This window comes from Protopterus annectens, chromosome 8.part0 (genome assembly GCF_019279795.1).
Source record: "Protopterus annectens isolate FY-2018-M chromosome 8.part0, PAN1.0, whole genome shotgun sequence".
Taxonomy (NCBI): Eukaryota; Metazoa; Chordata; order Ceratodontiformes; family Protopteridae; genus Protopterus; species Protopterus annectens.
The window spans coordinates 820,667,337-820,691,634 of record NC_056741.1 but is presented as its reverse complement, the minus strand read 5'-3'; the positions used below and the strand labels follow the sequence as shown (position 1 = coordinate 820,691,634).

At 36.7% G+C, this 24,298-nt stretch overlaps 1 protein-coding gene across 2 annotated transcripts in view; it reads right to left on the bottom strand.

Moving 5' to 3' along the window:
- LOC122809074 (complement factor properdin) overlaps window positions 1-24,298 on the bottom strand; it is a 460,550-nt gene that overhangs the window by 86,419 nt on the left and 349,833 nt on the right. For both annotated transcript variants that reach the window (XM_044080290.1, XM_044080291.1), the window contains one exon: window positions 1,326-1,471. In XM_044080290.1, the coding sequence (XP_043936225.1) occupies window positions 1,327-1,471 (145 nt within the window). In that variant the 3' untranslated portion in view covers window position 1,326. The remainder of the gene's footprint in view (window positions 1-1,325; window positions 1,472-24,298) is intronic.

Genomic DNA, 24,298 nt, shown 5'->3' with positions numbered 1-24,298 from the left:
AAAGCGTGTAGGATTATGAACAATGATCTCACCCAGCTATCCGGATCTTCACTCCCATTGTATAAACTCCTTCACTAAGGGCAGCTGTTCTCCTGCCTCATATGAAAAGTCAAATAGTAAATGCTTCACATTGATCACTGAACTGCTTGAAAGTGTATTGAAATTCACTAAAACAGAGATGGAGCCACGAAAGCCCCTAATTTGGACCTCTCTTCAAACATGTACATCACGTACATGAAAACCACAAACAGGAGTGGGGATAAGATACTTTCTTGATGGAGCATGTGTCCTGAATGTGAAAAATATGAAGGGCCTAAGAGTCTCACTGTATTCATCAAGGTACATGGTAGCATATAGCAGCAATCCTTGTACACTATACTTTCACTGGTTCTCCCACAGTATATAGCTTGGCATACAGTTATAAGCTTTCTGTTAATCAACAAAACAACTGCAGATTGGATTAGCAAACTCCCACAGCTTCTCACACAATGTAACTGCCCAAGGCTAAAGAACAGTCTCAGTGCTCCACAGCCTGGACATAATCCTCTCTCTTCCCAAATGTGAGGCACCGCTATCGGAAACCTCTTCTATGATGCTCTGATATATTCTTTTCAAACAATAATGAGGGCTATGATTCCCATGTAGTTAGAACGAGTCTGTACCATAACACTGAAAACTCACAAGACTGAAACACATAAGGTCAAACCCATTTCCCTGAAAACTCATAAGACTGAAACGTTTAGAACTGTATAGAACTGTGTAGAATGTATGCAATGGTATCATTTCTTATCATAGGCATTATTAGGGAAGTAAGTTGAGCATAGTATGTGCGAATTGTGAAGGTCAACATGATGTTGTACCCCCAGATCTGTAGATGCCCATATTTGCTCTTAAGAACTGATTCACTGTGTGTGTTTTTTTCTTTTCTCCAAGGTTTTGTGATCCTGGAGTTAGTATATATAAGTAAGGGGGTGGGGAGGTGTGAGGGGTACAAGGGGGCTTGCCCCCCTGTAAAAACACATTTTAAGGATATATTTCTTGTGGAGAATGTTTCTAGTAGAATGAGTTTTCGGTGATTTCAGTCCTCGGTGATAAGGGTTCAACCTTATGAGTTTCAGTGTTATATGTTTTCAGTGTTATGGCACAGACATATCCAAACACACCTTTTGACTCCCTTTCATAGACAATTACCATCTAATTTTATCAGCCTAAAGTCTGTAGGTAATAAAGAAAATGATTCGATCATTAGAGTGCTAACATTTTTACTACCAGAGACTAAGATTTGAATAAAAACAAATTAAAGTACAGTTAAACTTGAATTCTACCTCAATCTTCGCAGTCAGGAACATTTAGACAAGATAATTCTTCTTCAAATTTGTATTTTACCGAACCAATAGGTGCACAAAACTGTCTTGGAGTTCCCCAGAAGACCACCGTTTCATTTTTTTTAGTTGGTGTTTGGATGATCAGGCTATAAAAAGGGCAGAGTGTGAATGTTATTGAAAATATCTACAGCAATAGACATGATATAAATCTGAATCAAAATATAATATTAGAGTTAGAAGAGACCATGGGCCTCATACTTCATACAGGTTTATGTCTCCATTTTCTCTCTCTATATATATAAATAAATATAACTGTAGATTATACACACGTGCATACATATAATTATATATAAACAGACACACATATGGCTATATAATGGATTATTGATCTGTACTACATAGATAATTCATTCCACTGAACCTCATGCCATCACAGCAACTGGGTAAACACCAACACATGGAACGCATCAAAATGTTAGAACCAGTGTTTACGCATTTCCTGGGGAGTGGGTATTCCACATTTGGAGTGATATACCACTTTAACTATACCAATTACAGAACCACACAAGGTGGGAAAATAAGAAACTCCTTTACTTCACTGTTTCCTGATGTCAATGAAAACACATACCACACAGTCCGTTAGCAGTATAAGCAATCAAAACATACTTACTTTGCTGCACACACCACTTGATCTGCATTTCATCAATAAAATCTATCAATATTAGTGCATTTGGTAGAATGAAGCAAAAACAACAAATTAGTGAGGTGCAGACTGACTGACTCTCTCTACACATATACACACACTCATTTCAGTTAATTGCCTCTTTATTGAATTACACATTACTGAAAACATTTACTAAAAATACATTTTAATGAAAACATATTTAGCTACTCAAAATTCATAACAAAAATGTTGAAGGGTATAGACACTGGCTGCTGGTTTGGTTAAAGATCTTCAGCTCATAGGAATTATAAGGCAAGTTAGCCGATGTCCATCCTCATGCTGTACCCCCAATGTCCATCCTTATTCTGTACACCCCTAATGTCCATCCTCATCCTGTACCCCAATGCCCATCCTCATGCTGTACCCCCAATGTCCATCCTCATTCTCTACCCCAATGCCCATCCTCATGCTGTACCCCCAATGTCCATCCTCATGCTGTACCCCCAATGTCCATCCTCATACTGCACCCCAATGCTCATTCTCATGTGGTATCCCCAATGCCATCCTCATGCTGTACCCCCAATGTCCATCCTCATGCTGTACCCCCAATGTCCATCCTCATGCTGCACCCCAATGCTCATTCTCATGTGGTATCCCCAATGCCCATCCTCATGCTGTACCCCCAATGCCCATCCTCATGCTGTACCCTCAATGCCCAACCTCATGCTGTACCCCCATTTCTAGAAGTTTCTGCTTGTGTGCCAGCAGTGTTTCACAGTGGGTGGTGATTTCTCTTTTCTCTACTGCTGTGCATTCCTGGAGTTAGTATATTTAAGAAGCAGGGTATGGGGGTAAAGTCCCCTTATGAGGGGTGCAGAAGAAGTTGCCACCTGCAAAAAAAACTTTTGGAGGTATATTTGCCGTATGTAAAATTTTCTATGAAATGTGATTCAGTGATGTATGTTTTCAGTAAAATCTGTTTTCAATTAATTTTTCAGTGATTTATAATTCGGTGAAAGTGACATAAGACCAAATGAGACATACTAATATCTATCTATCTATCTATCTATCTATCTATCTATCTATCTATCTATCTATCTATCTACATACACATATGCACACACATATACATTAGAGTCAGTGCAGTGGTTTAACAGGTAACACTTCCACCTTTGGTACTGATAGATCAGAAGGCTGTACTGGATTCTATTCCCACACCAGCTGCAAATACTTGGATTAATTTTGCACATTGACTTGCAGTGCAGCAAAAGGGAGTATTGCACTACTGAGTGCACCATCCTTCAGATGAGAAGTTAAGCTGAGATCCAATTTGTCTGAGCTGGTGAAAGCTCAGGTGGATGTTAAAGATCACACGACACTAATCAAACAGTATAAATGTATTATTAAAACATAACATTTAAAAATACTATTTCACATTTCCCTATTAAACAGTTTGCTTCATGTTTTATCCTCCTCCTTTTTTCCATATCCTAAACTTTACTTTTGCTAGAATCCTTTTTAAAAATGCATCTCATTATATAATGCTTTCTTCATCTTGCCGTCCACATATACTGAACTGATGGGTAATACTTTTCTCCATTTCATGATTTTTCTCATCATTCACCCTCTCATATTTCCCATAAAATGCCACACTCACGTTATTTTCTTCTCTTCTTCTATCGTTCCTCTGTTCCACATTTTTTTGTAGCATTCATTACTTCTTTGTATCAGAACATAATAATTTAACACTTTCAATTGTTCCCTTCTTCTTTACGACTACAGCATTTTTTCCTGCAGCTGTTATGTCATTAGTCTTTTAATATGCATTTTTTGACAATTACCCTCCATAAAATATCTTTCTGTCTCATATGTATTCCAGCCTTTTCTTCCTTTTCTGTACTGATTCACTCCTCTCCCTTTTTAAGCCATAATCATGGATTAGTGTAATGTTTCCCCATCATTTACTCATACAAGTGTTCCCCTTCCTCTGGTCAAGTTTTCATATTTGTTTTCTATGATAAGTATTTTTATATTCTATGCCTACATTTTCTTCAGTAATCAACTCTCTTCTTTTTCCCCATTATTTTCCAGAGTTACTCATACTGTTTTTTCCCCCCGAGAATCTGCCTATCATAACTTTCTTTCCTATATTTATATCCTTAATAGTCAATGCATACAAAATGAAATCAGTTATACTGCTGGATTTATTAACCCTCAACTCCCTTTTGTTTTCTTATTATACAGTGTCCCTCTTTATCGGGTTCAGTCTTGATTCCTATATTACCCAAAAAAAAACTAGCATCTCCGTTTCTCTTACAGCAGAAAGCATAAATAGCCTACCTAAATAAGCACATTTACCTAACATAACAAAGTAAACAAAATAAACTAAAATTAAAAGCTATCTATACCTCTACCAGTTGTCTTATTTTCCTCAGCTTTCCCTTCTATTGCTTATTAATATCTTCCATAACTCCAAATTATACCTTTAGTACACCTCAGTAGTCCTTGTAAAATAAATACTATCCAATTTGACCATATTCTCATAACCTTTACATTTCTACTATGCTCAGAACTAACATTACATATCTCAGAGCTTTTTCTTCTAAACCACTGCCTATTTTACTCATTATTAAATCTTCTGAATTTCTTGACATTAATGGTACCTCTACCTTGTTTTAATGCTTAACTCTAAAATCACCCTTCATTTCTACCATTACTGTATTAAATATCATAATAAACAAAACTTCACTCATAGGACAGCTTCATAGCAAACCCTTCAACAGTATCACCCCATTACCATCTCTCCATGGAGTAATCAACTTTAACTTAAGTTTTATTATATCAAATGACTGAAGCAAAACAATGCATATAAACATAAGAGTAAACCAAATTAATACCTACTGAAAATTTGAAAAGTTATATAAATTACTTGTATTCTGAAATAATTACTATATAATATGACAAACTCACGAAAATGAACATGCTATAGGTGATATCTAAAATCAAATGCCAAAATTTCCCTAAGAACAAAAAAGCAAAACAAAACAAAAACTTCTCCAAGCATAAAAAATAGAACTCTTGCAGTCAGAGAATAAGCCACAACAAATTTTACAGTCTAACAACCTAGATGAGTAAAGATGTAACAAAGTAACTACATGGCTACAACACAGCACACAATACAATATCACTCAAAACCCAGTCTGACACTTCAGGAAACAATCCATGTCAAGAGTTTCACACTGAATCCAGCATTTCAAATAATCCAGATTAATGTAAGGGTATTCTTACTAGCAAAATCCAAATTTAATGCTGAAACAGTCAATTATTCTTTTTCCAAACAACAATCCACACTCAACAAATAGGAAGACAGTTCTCCATTCAAATTCATGGTGAACTAACAATTCACTGGCAAAGTAAAATTCATCCATGATGATAAACTAATTGACATTTTCTCTCTCTCTCCAAATAAAATCAAGGGACAACAAAAGTTTCCTCCTCTCCCTTCTTGAAAATTTCTCCAAACCATCAAGTAGCAGGCAAGCATCTGTCAGCATAACCAACATAAGTAGGGTTGAATCATGCCAAATTTCAAACACTGGATTAAGGCAACATTGAGAAATACTATGAATGCCAAACAGTCAGAGAATAAAGGAAAAAGAATGATATGAAAAAATAGTACAGTGTCCTTAGGCAGCCATCTCCTGCCATCTTTGGACATGTCAAGGTTGTCATTCATAGTCATACTTTCATTATGTGGATCTGTCCATGTTTAGATTTTAACCACCCTCTTCCCAGTTTCTTAGGCTTTTAGAAAATGCCACATTTGGTCATGTATTTTATTGCCAAAAGTTTTTGTTATAACAGATGGTGTAACTTTACATTTCTACTCCATCTTCTTTATAGTACCAATTATTTCCATATCAAATATTACTATTTTGTTTACATCTTTACCTTTAATCCTGTACAGCTTCTCTTACATTTATATATATATATATATATATATATATATATATATATATACACACACACACACACACACACACACACACACACACACACACACACACCATCGCTACTTCGCAACTTCAAATCTGTAGTATTTTTATTATTTATTTATTTTATTTTACATTTGTTAACCGGGCTAGTCTAGCTGGATATATGTCCATTTTCAGTAGAGGCCCGGGGAGAAAAGCTCCACACATAAATCAATACAAAGAGACATATTAATAAAAAATTTAAGTACAATAAGAATATACATTTAGTAATAAGAACAACAAATACCTAAGGCACACACTAAAAATATACTAGGTCAGTAGAAGCATCACAATTAAAATGCTAAAGATTAGCAATTAGTTTCAATAATCCGTCGGAGAGAAAGAAGTATAACAAGAGATTAGAAGGGATTAAAGTAGTAATACAAGAGAGGAGAAGAGTGAGAAACAATAGTCTAGTAAGGAGAAGAAGTAAGAAGATAGAAAAGAGGGCAGGGGAGAGAAAAAGAGGAGTGAGTCAGAGCATAAGAGGAGAGCAACAGGGCAAGAAAAAAAGTTAGTATATGTGTAGCTAATAAGCACAGTATATAGTTAAAGTAGAGTAGGGGGGAATGAGGAAGGTTAGTCAGGAGTCCTACAGGAACAAAGCCAGTGATTTTGGAAGTACAGTTTGATTTTTTGTTTGAAGAGTGGTAAGGAGGAGATTAGAGTGATATCTGTGGGTAGCAGATTCCATGTCCTACCCACAGTATTAGTGAACAGAGAGTCACCAGCTAAGTTATGGGATTTTACAGATTTGGTCATGAGTTTAGAAGAAGATCGAAGGGAGGTAAGATTGTTATAAGGGATTAAAAGTTGAGAAAGTATAGGGGTGTTATCAGGTTGGTGAAGTATCTTGTGGGCAATAGTAAGTTGTGAGATCATAAGACAGTTTTGTAGCTCTAGCCAGCCTAGGAGTTTTAGGTTATGACAGTGATGTGTTCTGAAAGGGTTACCGGTGGCAAAGCGGGCAATGCTTTTGTAACAAGTTGCTAGTTTATTTAGGTTAGCCTTCTTAAGGTTAGTGAAAATAGGTGAGGCGTAAAAGAGAGTAGATATCAGATGGGAGGTATAGTAGCTCTGGTAGAAGGTGTAAGAAATGGTTTAATACGGTATAGCGATCCTATTTTTTAGTTAACTGTTTTGATGATGTTATTGGTGTGTTGATCAAAAGTGAGATTGTTATCAATGGTTATTCCTAGCAGTTTAGTTGTCGAGTCAGGAGAGATGACAGTGGTGTCATTTGACAAGATGTTGAAGTTTAATGGGGAGGCTCGAGTGGTAGGAGTGAAAAGGAGAAGTTTAGTTTTTTTAGCATTGAGGAGGAGGTACCGTCTAGTAAACCAAGTTTCTACAGTGTTGAAGGTAGTCTGAGTTAGAGAGAGTAGCTCTGAAGAGGTAGATGCTGAACAAATAATAGTGGAGCCGTCAGCATATTGGATGCAAGTAGCTTGAGGGATTACAGTGTTAAGATCGTTTATGTAAAGGGAGAAGAGAAGTGGCCCAAGAATGGAGCCCTGTGGGACTCCAATAGAAACAGGCAATATTGAAGAGATATGATTGTCCCAAAGAACGGCTTGATGTCTGTTGCTTAGATAAGAAGTAAACCATTTAATAGCCAAGTTATCAAATGAGAGGGATTCAAGGATGTTAATAAGGGAAGAGTGGTTCACCATGTCAAAAGCTTTAGAGAGGTCAATGAATAGAGCAGAGGAGAAAAGATTGTAGTAAAATTTGCCTTGTTGCAGTAAGAACCAGAGCCAGGGATCCACACCAATAGCAAACAAAAAAATCTAATAAAAGTTATGCACTTTCATTCTCACTTTGAAGAAACTTCATCAAAACAGTAAAAAAATTGCATCCTGTTCATTTCAAAATCTGTGCACAAAATCACTTGCATCATTACAGCCATTCACAATCATTCTTTTAGTTTAAATCTTTTAAATCACATTAAGGAACACAAGCATGAAAAATAACACCATTACTTAACATTCATCATCTATTGCCAATGTTAAAGACACTTTAAATATAAAATATAAAAAAAACCTATATAACATGATGTTTTAGTTTCAAAGTACAATTAATAGAACACATTTCATTCAACCCTGGGAATCTTGTTGCATTGAGAAACAACTGCCACCACAATTCATGACTCTCAATAAATTCTTCCATAAAAAATGCCCCTTGGGTCCATACTGATTTCTTCCAGTATAAAAATATAAAGTTGTGCCCTGTGTTTATTTCAATGTGTTTGTATAAGGCAATAGTGTTCTTCCTTTTCCTTATGTCGTAATTTTGTCCGCAGACCCATTCTCTCAATTTCCTATTGGTCTTACTAATATAAAATGCATGACATAATTTACACATAGCTTTGTATACCACCCATTTCAAATCACAGCAATAATGGCCTGTAACGTTGACGAATTTCCCATTAACTGTCACATATTTTGCTTTTAAAATGAAAGGGCATTAAGAACATCAAAATTCAAACATTCAAACCCCCCTCAATGGGAAAAGTGCATTCCCGCTCTCCAAATAATTTTTAAAACACTTATGTTTCCTGTTGGTTATCCAGAGTCCCTCCCCCAATTTTCTACATATTTTCAAATCAATGGGAATCTCTGTCCAAATTGTAGGTGTTAATAAAGGACCTTTCTCAACTTTTTATCTGGGAAGCTTGAGATCACTTCATCATCCCTTTTTGTACCCGGGATTAATGAGTTGTGAAGACCATTTCTCCTTTTAGTAATCACCTCTTGCATAATTGGGTGGGTATCCTTTTTTGAGAACATGATAATAAGTACCTCACATTCCCATAGAATTCCTCAAAGTTCTACACTATCTGTGCCAAACGGACAAGTCGTCCCTTCACCACTGCGTTTTTCTGGTGTTTGGGATGCCAGTTGTTGAAACATAGAAGAGAGCTGGAAAATGTTGGTTTCCTTTAAATATTAGTGATAAAACAACCTAGTTGGTAGCCCTTTTGAATTTCTGTATCCAGGTAGATTATAATATCCTTGTCAGTGCTAAATGTGAACTTTAAAACCCACAGTGTCCTGTTTATATCATAGGCAATGTTTAAGTCTTTAGAATTGGTAATTCTGGTACTGTTTGATTAGCAGAAATGCCACAGGTCCATTAGAGTGGGTTTTGATAATGCCTTGTATGCCAGACATAGATCTCTCATCAGCAGCCTGTAGGAGACAGAATACAGAGATAGGGCCTTGAGGGGGTCTGCATAGGACAAGTTACTTATGCCTTGTGTTCTTTAAGTGAGGAACCTCTGTGGATGTTCCAATTGTTGGATATGCCTGGTTAAAAGCTAAAAAAGAGGGTGGAGCTAACCTGATATGCACTGGTAACAGGTGGGTGCAGCCAACCCGATACTCCCTGGTAACATTGAGGGATGGCATGATGCCCAGTTTCAACCACAAAAGAAAGGAATGTGTAAACACAGTCAAAGGTTAAAAACAAAAAGAAAATACACAAAAAAATGACTGATGAAGTGTGTGTGATACAAATAAACAATACCAAACATATATTTAAAAACACAGCCATCCAATCAAATCCCTTAAACAATCATTAAATTAAGGTCTTAAAAGTACATACAACCATTATTATGCAAAATTTTGAATAACCCTTTAAAACTAATTATAAAATAAGGAATATAAAAATATAAGATATGTAATTTTATAAAACATTATAACTGCATCTATTTCTTTTTAATACTGGCTTAATACTCACTTCTGCATTTAATCCGGGAGGTTTATTTGCACCAAACTATAGAATCCACTCAAATTCTACTAATTCAAGTTTATTGTTAATATCACCCCCCCTCTCATATTAGGATAGACTACTTGGATAACTCTAAATTTAAAAGTACGCTGTGAGCCTTTCTCCATCTGATATTTATAAAGTGCATTTGTCAAAACCTTCAACTTTCTACTCCACTTGCCTATATAAAATGATGTACACACCTCACAAGTGGCTAAATAACCCACATTCATGTCCAATTCTTTTATTTCATCATCATATGCTATGTCAATCCCAAAATATTCTTCCTTTCCCAAGCTCCATAGCACTTTCTTCCTTTCACCCATTTTGAAACATTAACCTTTGTTTTGCATTCAGAATTCTTACATCTAATAAACAAATATTATCTTGTTTCTTATTTCTGTACCATGTATATACTCCAAAGCATCTATATTAATATTATTGCTTAAATATTTCAGTACAACATATTATAAATTCCTTATCTGTGATACATAAATATTGTGTCTTTAAGTACAAATTTACAATTCACACAATTAAGGCACAAGACAGTTCCCTTCTTCAATTTTTTGTGTAGAATTATTCAAGAAAATACTTTCTTTATAGCAAAGCTGTAGGGTATTTCCTAACATCTTGTATAACTCTAGATGTGCAGTAAGAATAGTCCAGTTTTCCTTTATAATATCATGAACACTGTCTGTTCTGACATTGTAATTTGTAATATATCTAACAACATTATTTACTGTCTTTTCATTAATATTTTTATCTGAAGGGCCACTAAATTTAAAATATGGTTTAGCTTGTCCATCTCACTCACTATCTATATAGAGCTTTGTAGCATTCAACAAAGAATCATTATAACTTCTAGACCTCAGTTCATTAAATAATTCATCTGTCTGTTCTTGATAAGTATGGTTATTTGTATTCAGTCTACTTAATCAAAAATATTGGCTCCTAAGAATGCCTTTGAAAATATACTGTGGATGCATACTAGCTCTATGCAAAAATCTATTTGCATGTATGTGTTTCTTATGGACATTCGTGTGGATAGTCTCATTTTCTCTAGTAAGACAGATATCTAAAAAAGCAATGCTTTCTTTAAAATAATTAATCTTAAACCTTAAAAAAACCTGTAGTCATATTCAGATTTTCAAGAAACCTCAATAAATTAGTCTCATCACATATACAAATGAGGAAAACATCATCCATGCAAAGTCCAGGAAGCAGGTGTAGAACAGCTAAACGTACTGATAAACCCACATAAAATTAAATCCAGTAACAAAAAGGCACAGCACAACCATCCATGTAAAACAAGGTTTATTACTTCAAGCTTTCGATTTTCAACTCGAAAGCTTGAAGTAATAAACCCTGTTTTACATGGATGGTCATACTGTGCCTTTTTGTTACTGAAAACATCATTCATAAAACATACATAAAAATACCATGTTGGAAACATAATCATTGGCATTGCTGAAAATGTGTTCTCTCTCTCCCAGTGAGTCAAAGCCAAATTTGCATATGTATTCACAATGGACATCCCTATGGAAACCCCAGACACTTGATGGTAAAACTCTTTTTCAAAAATAAAAAAAAAATTACTGCTCAAAGCAACATCTAATATAGAACAAGTAGGTTCAATCTCTCTGCCAGCGAGACCAGCATTACTACATAAAAACTACATAAAAATCTCATCTCAACTTCATCAGAATAAGAAAACAGCACACCATCTCAGTTTATTGGTTTGTTGTTTTGTTTTCAACTATGTCATCTGCAGACACGATTGTGCAGCAGAGTGAGGGGCCTGGTTTATTTTGGGCCCAGCTTCATTTGACTGTGGGTGATGTTATGGTTTTATTGCAATAGTTTTCACAACAGCTTTCACCAGCGAACCACTGTATTCAATCTGAGGCTTCTGGGTCACAGGTTTTGGAGACTAACCATTTAGAGAACACATACTATGCCACACTAACGATTTTTGGAACACACGAAGAGTCAGGTATCATACCAGCCCAATGTTCTAATACAGGTACAGAAATTTTATGAGATTCTAATAGCCATAGGAACAGTACTACTACTGAGTTTCCATCTGATGAGTGTCATGGTAATCCTATCAACCTTAACAATTGGCCTAACAAGAATGTTTAATTTACTGTGAACTGTAATATTCTCCATGACAATTTGGAAACACAATTGAAGCAAATGGAAACGTTTTGTGCCAAAGAATAGCTATTAACATCATGTCCAATTCCTTTATTTAATCATAATATGCTAATATGGCAATCCCAAAATATTCTTCCTTTCCCAAGCTCCATAGCACTTTTTTCCTTTCACCCAATTTGAAACATTAACCTTTGTTTTGCATTCAGAATTCTTACATCTGATAAACAAACATTATCTTGTTTCTTATTTCTGTACCATGTATATACCCCAAAGCATCAATATTAATATTATTGCTTAAAAATTGTCTTTGTATTTTTCATTTACCATCATCACCATCTTTCTTTTCTATACTTTAGAAATAGTCACTTTTTATTTACTTTCCTCTTCACCAAATTCATTTTCTTGTCTTTCATTTCCCTTTTTTACTACTTTGTACCTATTTTATATTGCAACATCCTACCCCATTGTTCTGTTACTTTAATTTGTTCAATATAATTCCTTTCAATTTCAGTATAATCACCCTGGGGGGAGGGGTGGAAAGGGCATTTCTCTATAATTTGAGATAATTTAATTTTTGAAAACAACCTCTATATCACATTATTCACAAACATCAGTATTTAATTTCCTTCTTTCTCTTCACAAGCCAAAACATTTCATCTTTGATGCTTATTGCATACGTCAGCTTACAGTTTCCACTTTTACCATACTGGTAATATCCTCTTTAACACATCAATAGTAACATTTGCTTCATTTCTGCAAATATATTTTAAACTGTCCAATACACCCTGCAGTCCCCATTCTCCAATTCATCATAATTACACAAGATAAATAAAGTTCTCTCATCCTTACTTGCAATAGTCTTAATATTTGAACATAATCCTTTCAAAAATGTTTTAATATTGGTTTTATTCACCTCATCATTACTGAATTCAGCAGACACTGTTTGTGCATTTGAGCTAGAAATCAAATACTCATTCCAATAGAAAATTTCTTCTTGCCCTTGAAAAAGAAACATTTTTTCTCCAACTGAAAAGGTTTAAAGTCATGTCCCATAATCTTTTGAAATATCAACGAGTTCTAAAATCAAAGGACTACATAAATTTGTTCCGAATAAAGCATTTATTTATAAAGTTATCCTTTTGTCTTTATTGTTGTTATGGGTCTTTTTTTCTGTTATTATGCTACTCCACCCATAAACCTTTCAGCTGTCACAGCAGCATAAAGTCTTCTGAGTGAGCTGTCTGCCTGCATCATTATGTTTCTAGCAGCATTACACCTACAGTTGTTTCTGACTGCACTTTCTTCATTTCTTCTGGCTGCAGAGTAAAGTCATTCTACCAAAGACTTATTGCTTCTCAATTCCTTCCAATACAGAGTAATACTTTTCCATCACATCTTCCCATTAGATTTCATTGTCATCAGCAGGCTCCTCTCTATACAGTAGGATAATAAAAGTAGTGCCATACAAACCTTTAAACAACAGAGCAACCACTGTCACAAAATGCTCTACAAATTCCACATTTTGCTTCTGCCTACTGACACCAGTCAGGAACACTCCATTATACTGGCCTGCCATCTTGGCTCTTCTTTCCCCTAATAGAACCCCTTTTGTATCCTCTAGTGAGAAAAGTAGAGGAGCTTTACGTATCACAATATCATTCACAATATATACATACAGCCTTTGGGTCTAAAACTATTAGTCTGACAGCTAGTAATTACTATATCAAGGGTACAATATTTTAATCTTTCCACTTTCATTTGCCTTCTGTGTGACACTTGGGATTTTATTTTTTTTTGCCAATCCCATGAACTCCCTAAGCGTAATACTGAAATTTAAAATATACTGTGTGTGACGCCCATACACTGGCCCAATAATCAAGGAGCCTCAATCCTCAGCACTAGCACCAGTGAGGGGTATCCACACTGGGAGGATAACAAGTACACACACAGTAAAGTACAATTTCCCTTAAGAGCACACAGAGATCACAGTCTGGGGCTGGTTTCTCCCTTTCTCTCCAGATCCTTAATAAAACACCCCACTGGCACAGTTATAGGGTCCAGATCTCAGCCTAGTCGTCAAGTTAAAACCTCCAGCACTCTCTCTCTGTCCAACCAGTGCTTCGTGTCCCTGCCCAAGTATCTGACACACACACACACACACACACACACACACACACACACACACACACACACACACACACACACACACACACACACACACACACACACACACACACACACACACACACACACACACACACACACTCCTTTTAAGATTTGATTTATATACAAACACACTGACACTTCTGGGGAAGGCTGGCACAGGTTCTCCAGCTATGCCCCCTTTCTGCCCAGACTATAAGGTAGTAATGACTGCCACCAACCACTACTATCAGCTACTATAAAGCCCTTCCCAAAAGGTGACCAATTTCACTGTGTAATGTTTGCCCAGACTATAAGGTAGTACTGACTGCCACCAACCACTACTATCAGCTACTATAAAGCCTAATGTTATTATTATCCAATTAGTAAGTGTGACGAACAACAAAGCTACTGGAGTGGCTGTGTACAGTATCACTAAATACATGCAAGTACTCTAGAGCTTAAATTATGATTACACAAAACAGCCACAGTTAAAAGGTTTAAAAATATTTAATAAAAAATAATAAAAACGCAAGACAATACTTATTACTTCAACACAATGACATTACGGAGTTCAGAAATCACAGGAAATACTTTTAAACAATAGTGTAGGATAGTCAGACAAATATAGAAAACAGCTAGACTAATCTGGCTGAATTCCTATCTAACTCTAAGAGAAATCACCATTTTAAATGCTACTTACATACAGAGCAAGCAAGTGCTGGTGAGTGGATGTTCTTACTAGATCCATGACAAGATACAAAATGTTCTTCTTACTTTCTGAGATAGCCCTTAAATTGATAATACACCTAACTGCTGAGTCATTTCCAATTACATCATTCTTGACACCTCTGCTGAAGTTTCCCAGGCTTACAGAACTCAAAATTTAACATATCTTTGTAATCTTGCACCTGCCAGGAGACCAAAGCAATAAAGGATACTTTACATGTAAAATCTAGTAATTATCTCTGCCTTAAAACAATGGAAAGAATTTGCTAGCCCAGACATCCTGTCTTTGAGCTTGAGATCAAACACAGTTGTAAAATTCTTTACTTAACAGCTTTCGTCCAGCAGGGTGCACTGTGGTTACATTTTTGAAGCTCAGTACAACATATAGTTTAATCATAACATATAGTTCTCTTTACATTTGTAAAACAAGCCTGTGGATTATTTTAATATTTACAATGACATAGAATTATCTACAAAATTCTATCTGGCCGGGCTGGCAGCCCCTCAGTTTTTCACAACGTACAACTGACTTTTTGAGGAGTACATACAGTCACAATGATTGTAAACTGAGTCAAGGGACTCCCTCACATTATGGCCACAAAGCAATTTAAAAGGTAGATATTTGAATTCTTTGAACATCCCTCAATATGAAAACAAAAAATGGGATAGGTACTTTTGCTACTGCCACTTCAACTGGCCTGCAGATGCAGTTGGGATGTTTTTAGGGCAGAGTTGAACCACGTCACTAAGCAATTTGTTCGAGGATGGTAGGAGGTTTTTTTTCAGTTGTTCTACCCACAATACTTCCATAAACATGTCAGTATGTCTGACATAAAGTTAGTCCTTCTGTCTATTAGTATATCCTAAAGAAAACCCACCCAGCTGAAATTTTACAACAAAGCAGTTGCCGTCTTTTTTTCCTCTACAAATGGCAAAGCCACTTCCTCTGATCTACCAATAACATGGTCAACCAGCACAGAGATATACATTTTTTACCTGTGGAGCTTGGAATACTAAGAGATCCCACAATGCCCTTGGCTGCTGTGTGAAATAGTTCTGACACCTAAACTGCTTTGGCTTTATCTATTCCCTTTCCAACCTTCTAGCACTGCTCGTACATTCTGTAGTGCCCTTTTAAATTGTTTGCTGTGCTTGGCTGGTAACATAATGTACAGAAGACCTCGACCTAAAAGCAAATATCATGGGCTTCAACCAGAACTGTCCTACAGTAGGTACTTGGGATTACCAGCTGCACTATCACTTCTCCCTCTGGCCCTTCATCAGGAGCCTGCTTTCTGAACACTAATCTCTTGCTCCAATATACTGATTCTCTGCCTTTGAGGATCAGAAGCCTCCTTTACTATGTCCATCAAGTTTAGGAAAATGGTATCTAAGAGCTGTACCTACATAAATTTTCTGTGTAGTCCTTCCACTAGTCCTTCTAACAGAAGTCCAAAACCTTTTGAGAAATATGCCTCAGATTTAGATTCACTGGTATCAATCAATTTTTTCCCTGAAATAACTCTTTCCAGATGAACTCTAATGCTTCTACAAAGCTGTAGCTCCAGTTTGGGCTTTTTTGCTACCACCTAGCTCTTCTTTTAAGTAACTACATTACCATTTTCAGTTTAAAGTGTGAATACTAGATGGGTCACATCCTTGTTACCTTTGTTATAAAGCTGTTTCAATGCTTGTCTGTGTGGAACCACATGCACACAAATTACTATACTGCCAAGGTCATTATATATTAGAATGTCTGCTGGGATATTATCAAACATCATCCTGGTATTGCTTTCCTCTTTCTTTTTCTACCTTCTTACTTTCTTACTTTCAGCAGCTTTGTTCACTTTGTACACTTCAAGCTACTTTATACTCTTACATGCCTCATGCTCCAGGCATCTTATTTCCAGCTCTACCGTCTTTTAGTCTAAGTGGGTTTTAATATCATCTGAGAACAGAGTTGTTTTGCAGCAGATTCTGCACCTGAAGCCAGTACTGGCTGCCTCAAATTTCAGTGGACTCCATTCAAGTGCATGCAAGGTGCTATTATGTCTTTCATGCACACACTGATGTATAAAATTCCCTTGGTTTTGCACTGTTCAGTCAGATGTAACACTGATATTTTTCTATATTCCACAGAGGTCATGTTTCCGCTAACTAAAAAATAAAATAAATATGATATAAGATCTGCAGTTGCATATTTGCTTTGCGGATGCAAGGTGTGCACATGTTTGGGAAACAAAACTGTTTTATAAGCTATATTAGTACAATTTACAAGATATGATCACCACTATCAATTAATATGTGACAGTCAGGGGCTGTGGACTTTAATTCCTGTACCACTGCTATCAGTATTTGAATGCATAGTTTTGAGTCCTTCCACTGGGAATCAAAAATGCAAAGGCAGTTGCTTTAAAGGCAACTGCTGCTTTGGGTACCAGCCAACACCTGTAAATGGTGACTCCAGCATCATGTCCATCTTCCTCAAATGCTAAGTTACGCTTCCACAAGTTAGTCAAATAAAAAAAAAAATCACATCCCACTGTTAGCTTTAAAATAGGCCTGAAATATTAGCCACCTTTGCAAGGATGGATGCCACATAGTTTGGTACATGGTAATATTTGTAAATCTTTAAACTAATAAATAAATACGATATCTGCCACAGGAAATTCAAAGATGAATGATAACATTCTTTACCTGAAATAAATGATTTAAAGCCTTTCCTTTCCAAGCTAATAATCAAACAGTATGCAGTTTACACAAATAATTGAAAGTAAAATATTCAGAAAAGACAGAAGATAAAAAAAAACATCTGTCTATCTATACTTGAAATTACCTGATGTGGGCTAAAAGATATACTATGCCCATACTGATTCTGTCTTGTTCAAAGTAGAATTTTCAAAATCTTTACAGGGAGTCTAGCTTAAGCTCCGACTACAAGGGAATCCCCAGCAAGGAAAGCACTAACTCCTTTAGCTTCTGTATGTGTGTTATTCTTTAAATTTACAGTCAGTCTCTCTCTAATGAAAAAAAAAACAGACCAGACTTCTTGTGATCTTACATTGATTTTAAGATCCTCCTTCTCTTTCCACAGTTAATGTTTCTTGGGGGGGGGTTAGGAAGTTAGTGTCAACATCCTACTGAGCATCAAAAAACAACACAAACCAGTCACCAAGTGCAGCAAACCACAGCTGAATTCCAAACACAAACCAAGAAACTGCCACGACACGTTTCCTGTGAATAATAAAATGGGAAGGAAGCTTCCAGTTAAAACCAAGTTTTAATGTAGAAAACTGCCACAACACGTTTTCACTGTTAATACATTAATGTTGCTAAATATCGCCATACATTTTCGTACGAGTAGCACTCAAACTTCATCAGATAAAAAAATCTTCTGAGCATACACCTCCCTTTTTGTAAACTTTCAATTAATCAATTAAATCAACAATTCAATTAATATTTAAAGAAACATGCTGTCATACGGTTAAATACAATGTTAAAATCATCCCTTTCATAGTAAAAGAATTTAAAACCAAATAGAAAATATGTTACTGATGAATATAAAGTCATTTCATGTTTAAATATAAACTGAACAGATAAATAAAACTGTATTATCACATAAACTATCATTAGAATACAGTACTGAAAATTATACAAAATATATATAAAGTGTTTATTTTGCTTGATGCCTATTTCACAGTTTCGCTGTTCTAAGCTTAAGCAAGGGAACAATAGAAATATATTCATTCATGCCCGGGTATTTGTTAGCTTCAAATACCACTTGCCAGTATGTCTTTCTAAATTCCAACCTAGTTTCCCAGGGGCCACCCCTCGATTCCCTAGACACCATTTCTACCACAAAGAAATGGTATTTTGCTTGGGGACATGAAAGAGTGTGTTTAAATAGGGCATTTCTAGGATTGCCCTTCTGGATATCATTCATATTTTCATATATCCTACGTTTGAGGGTTCTCTCAGTCTTGCCTATATAAAATCCTTCACACTCTTTACATAAAGCTACATAAACTAGCCCCTGAGAATTGCAGTTGGAATAATTATAAGCCTATATCCATTTCTTCCTAGCTAATATAAATACTTTCTGTTGTTGAAGAATATATTATAGCAATAACCCATGCCTGTGTGTGGGTAATGCAGGATTTACCCACGGTTGGCGTACCAAACAAAGACAACTGTGGGTAAATCCCGCATTACCCACACCCAGAAGTGGGTTATTGCTATTATACTATGACATTATTTAAGAAAAGAAATAATTACTTTTCTTAAATAATGGCATTGTATAATGCCTCTTTGCTGCCCTTCCGCAGCTGTCTGGTATCCGCGGCGGTTCTGATGTACTGCGCATGCCTACGCAGTACATCAGAGCTGTGGCCAAAAGCAACGGAGAAAGCAAGATCTCCGTTGCTTTTTACTGTTTAGCTATGTTAAATGGATTTAACATAGCGAGACAGCTTTAAAATAAGCAACAGAGATGTCCGTTGCTTATTTTAAAGCTGTCTCTCTATGTTAAACCCATTTAACATAGCGAGACAGGTTTAAAAAAAAAGTAACGGAGAAAGCAAGATCTCAGTTGCTTTTTACACACTGTGTCACTATGTTAAAGGAGTTTAATATAGCGAGACAGCTTTTAAAAAAGCAACGGAGATCTCCATTGCTTTTTTAAAACCTGTGTCGCTATGTTAAACTCTTTTAACATAGCAAGACAGCGTTTTAAAAGAGACTTATACTAATGGAAAAAGTCCGGGCGACCGGACCTTTTTCCATTAGTATAAGTCGATTTACAACGTGCACGCTGGCCAATCAGCATGCACGTTTTGGAATATTAATGGGGAGTCATGGTATAATTACATTGTGGGCATGCCCCACCTTTATATGTTCCCTTAGATTTGTTGGAAAATATGGAAGGGGAGTTGTTACCTTCTAATAGTTCTTTATATTGAACCCCTTTCGAAAAGCTGTTTTAATGGTCTTCCCTTTTAAATTTGGTAAATCCGTATATTCATTAAATTTAGCCCATTCATTTTCAACTATATTTCTTATAGTGTAGGCATCGGCACTAAATTGATAATGAACATATTATTGTATGTAAAACCTGCTTCACCTTGCTCTGGACCTGTTGGTACTGTGGTTTGTATTAGTCCAGTCCCTAAAACAGGTTTAAATTTCCCTTGTCTATTGTCACATACCTCCATTTGTATATCCATTATTAATTCCAGAGGGTATTCCCTCTGCAGGAACATTTCCCTGTGTTTGTCACACTCTTCCAAAAAATCTACTTCCCAAGAAGTCATGCAACAAGCTCGAACATATCGTCCCTTGACTATGCTCTTTTTTTTGATATAATGGATGTGAACTACTAAATCTAATATAAGTATTTGAGAAGGTGGGTTTCCTGTATATACTGGATTTGAACCCATTCTCTGTCACATGGTAGAGAAACATCTAAGTAATTAACAAAATCCATGGTCACTTGATAGGTGAACCTTAAAAAAGTTGTACTCTGATTAATGTAATTAATGAATTCCTGAAGGATTTCATCTGTACCAGTCCGGAAAATACATATGTCATCTAGGAATCGGGTGTAAAAATTCCAAAACTTAACATATTTACTATTATGGATGAATTTCTTTTCCCATACAGACAAAACCATGTCAGCATAAGTCGGAGCACAATGGGCTCCCATGGCCACCCCAGATTCCTGTTTGTAAAATTCCCCTTGAAAATACAAAAAATTGTTTTTCAATACCAATTCGGCTAATTCTAAAATAATAAAAATATAATTTTCACTAGCCTTAGAAGTACCCCTCAGGGCCTCCTCTATCCAAGCCAACCCTATCTCATGGGGTATGATAGAAAATAGGTCAACAACATCAATTGTAACAAATTTGAAATTAGCTACTTTCAAGTCAGGTGTAATACGTCTCAAAAACTCCCATGAGTCTTTTAATAAATGGGTGTCTTTGTCCCACAGGTTTTTCATTTTCCAGTCTAAAAACTTGGATAAAAGGGAAATCTTGGATCCTTCAGATGCCACTATTGGTCTAAGGGGAGGATTTGATACATCTATGTGAACCTTAGGGACCCCGAATATCGAGGTCACCCTAGGTGTTGAAGTTTCCAGATATGAATATGCATGATCAATAACTCCCTGGTCAAACAAATCTTTAAGGGCCAGGTCAATTTTTTTATACGAAATATTAATTTCATTGATTGACACCTGACTATATCTGGAACTATCTTGCAAAATGGAATACATTTTACAATCATAAATGATTTTATCCATCAATATAATACCCCCTCCTTTGTCTGACTCCATAACCCGGATGTTAAGATTTTTTCTCAGAGTTTGGAAAAGTATCCACTCATTCTCTTCCAAATTGGACCCCCGCATATGAACCTTGAGTTTTTTTTCTAATTCTTTTCTCAATACTACTTTCTAAGTTTTTCAATTGAGGGTGTATAGGGGGATTAAAAGTATTGTGTTTTCTAAGTCCATTGTTGGGTATTACCATCGAATTATGTCCAAACATATTTTCCAAATTTAATGTTCTAATGAACATTTTAACATCCAAAATAGTCCGAGCTAAATTACTACTCTGACTAGGTACAAATTTGAATCCTTTAGTAAAAAGGCTAAAACATTCTTGTGTCACCTCCAAGTGGCTGAAATTATAAATATGAAATCCAGCTTGGGTAACTATTTCGTACCCATCCCCTTGCTCTTTATTAATATCTAATTCTGAGACTATTGCCAGGCCCTGTTGTATCCCCCTCCCCTCTGCTGGTATTGTCCACTGAAAAAATGGTTGTTGTTCCCATTTAAATTCTTGTTACAAATTCTTTCAGACCTACGAGGAAGGGGCTCAGGGTTGTTGTCATTAAAATCTGGACCACCTACTTGTTCCCTTGTATCCTCATAAACTCCCCTATTGGAAGATGGGACATTCGGATGTGTATCCCTTCCTTGATTAAATTTACTATAATGGGTACGTGGGAGTGCTGGGTATTGTATTCCATCATTCTAATCTCTAATATCACGTTCACGCTTTTTATATTTTCTTTTGATTATATCGCCACATTTCTTATCAGTTTGAACCCTAATGTCATAGTATCTATTCTTTTCAGTTTCAATACTAAGCATTAAGTCCAATATGACACGCTCATTACACAAATCAATAAATTCTTTAAGTTTGCTTATTTCCCTTTCGTTGTTTCTGATTATAGCTTGAACAATTTCTAAGCCACAAACATTAAAAATATTCAGTAACTCTTTGTGGAATTCATTGCCTTCAACAACATTATTAGGATATTTAAAAATTCTTAATCCCTTAGGTACAATGTGTTTGCTTAAACACTGATGCAAGTACACATTATCTAAATGTAAAGTCTTGCACCTTGACAGGGCAGTCTGTAATTTGTCCAGTGTTTCCCTGTAGGTGTCGTTGGTTTCAGACCTCGTATGAGTGCCCTCAGAAAACTGAAAGGGTACTTGTTGATTAAGCCAGTCATAAAAATCCCTTGGTGTGTTCCTTTCTTGTACTAAAGATGTAGATGGTATTCTGTCTAAACCACTATCACTTGCACGCAAAATATTTGGTGTAACCTGAAAATTTGTGTTACCACTTCCGGAACCCCCAGCTGGTATACCTAGAGCTGTACCATGATTGTCCTGTCCAGGGGGTAACAGTCTGCTGTTAGGTAAGTTACCGATACCATTTCCAGAAGGGTTGGAAGCCTTAGCGAACAAAACTGACAATCCTTGACTTACTGGTGTTAGTAAGTCTATAAGTTGAGTAAGCTGTCCCGCAATCTTGCAGAATTCTCCCACCTCGGAACCCTTATAGTTTCATAGTTTCATAGTTTAGTACTAGACTATCTGCCCTGGGGCATTTGCAAGCCTAGCCCTAGAGATGTGGCTTTCGCCACCCCATGTAGTGGTACTAAGGTGTATAGAATAAATTTAGAATACTGTGCCTTTGTCTAGTAGTGACACATTGAAGACCCCCTTACTTATTAAAATTAGTTTACTGTGCCTCTGTCAGGTAGCGACACAGGGGTGACCCCCGGGGTAAACCTACGATCTCCCATCCACTCGTCAAGATTTCTCTTGAAGAGAGTCAGTGAGGGGCTCTGCCTAACATGGACTGGGATTTTGTTCCAGAGTATGGGAAGCCTCTGAGTTATGAATCTGTCCCTCCAGCATGTTGTATTCATGTTTGTACTGAGGTTTAAATCTTTGGCTCTCGTGGTTCTTATGGATTTGGATTTTTTGAGGTGGAGCATGTCCATCAATTCCTGGTTGGACATGGCCTTGTACGTCAGGCACAGATCACCTCTGAGCAGGTGGCATGCTACTGAATAGAGCTGGAGTTTCTTTAGCCTGGCAGCATATGATATACGTTGGATACCCTTGATCCTCTTGGTGAGGTACTTCTGGGGTCTCTCCAGCTGTTGTAAGTGCCGGGTGAGGTACATACCAAATGGGGCATTGTACTCAATCATGGGCCTGATAAGGGAGGAATACAGGGGCATGATGACCTCCTTTGATCTGGATGTGAACCCCTTCATGATAAGGTGGGCAAGGCAGAAAGTCTTTCTAACCACTTTGGCAACGTGGATGTCAAATGAGAGGTCACTATCAACTTGGGTCCCCAGGTCTCTGATTACTTTTTCGGTACTCAGTGGGTTACTGTCTATGTGATAATTTGTGGGTACTTTGTTTTTCCCAACAGGGATGACTATACATTTCTTGGAATTCAGTTTAAGGCCATGATTCCGGCACCAGTTGTCCGTTTCGGTGAGGCCTTTCTGTAGGATGTATGTGTTAGCTGGTGTATCGACTATGGCGTCTAGTTTGCAGTCATCTGTGAACTTTGTCAGCCACAACCCTCCCATGTTTGCTTTCACATCTGAGAAGTAAATGCCGAACAAGAGGGGTCCCTGGACAGAGCCCTGTGGGACACAACTTGTCACTGGCTTTGAGTCTGACATAGCTCCCGCAATCTTGACTTTATGGGTTCTGTTCTTTAGCCAGTTTGCAACCCATCTTGTGACATATGGATTTACATTTAAGCTGTTTAGCTTATCTATGATCCCCGAGTGGGGTATTGTGTCGAAGGCTTTAGCCATGTCCATGGAGGCTGTATGGACTGCCTTGCCCTCATCAATGGCTCTAGTGACTGTTTCGAAAAAGTCAACCAGGTTCAAAAGGCAGGATCTGCCCTTTACAAAGCCGAACTGGGTGGGATCAAGTGTCTGTAGGTCCCCAATGTCATTGTTTATGAGTTACATAATAATTCTTTCCATAGCTTTGCAAACCAGGCTGGTCGAGCTTATGGGGCGGTAGTTCCCAGGGTCTGTAGTGGAGCCTCCCTTGTGGAGTGGGACCTCTGTTGCTGTATGCCAGTGTTCAGGTACATATCCTGTAGTAAGGCTAAGGTTAAATAACATTTTTATAT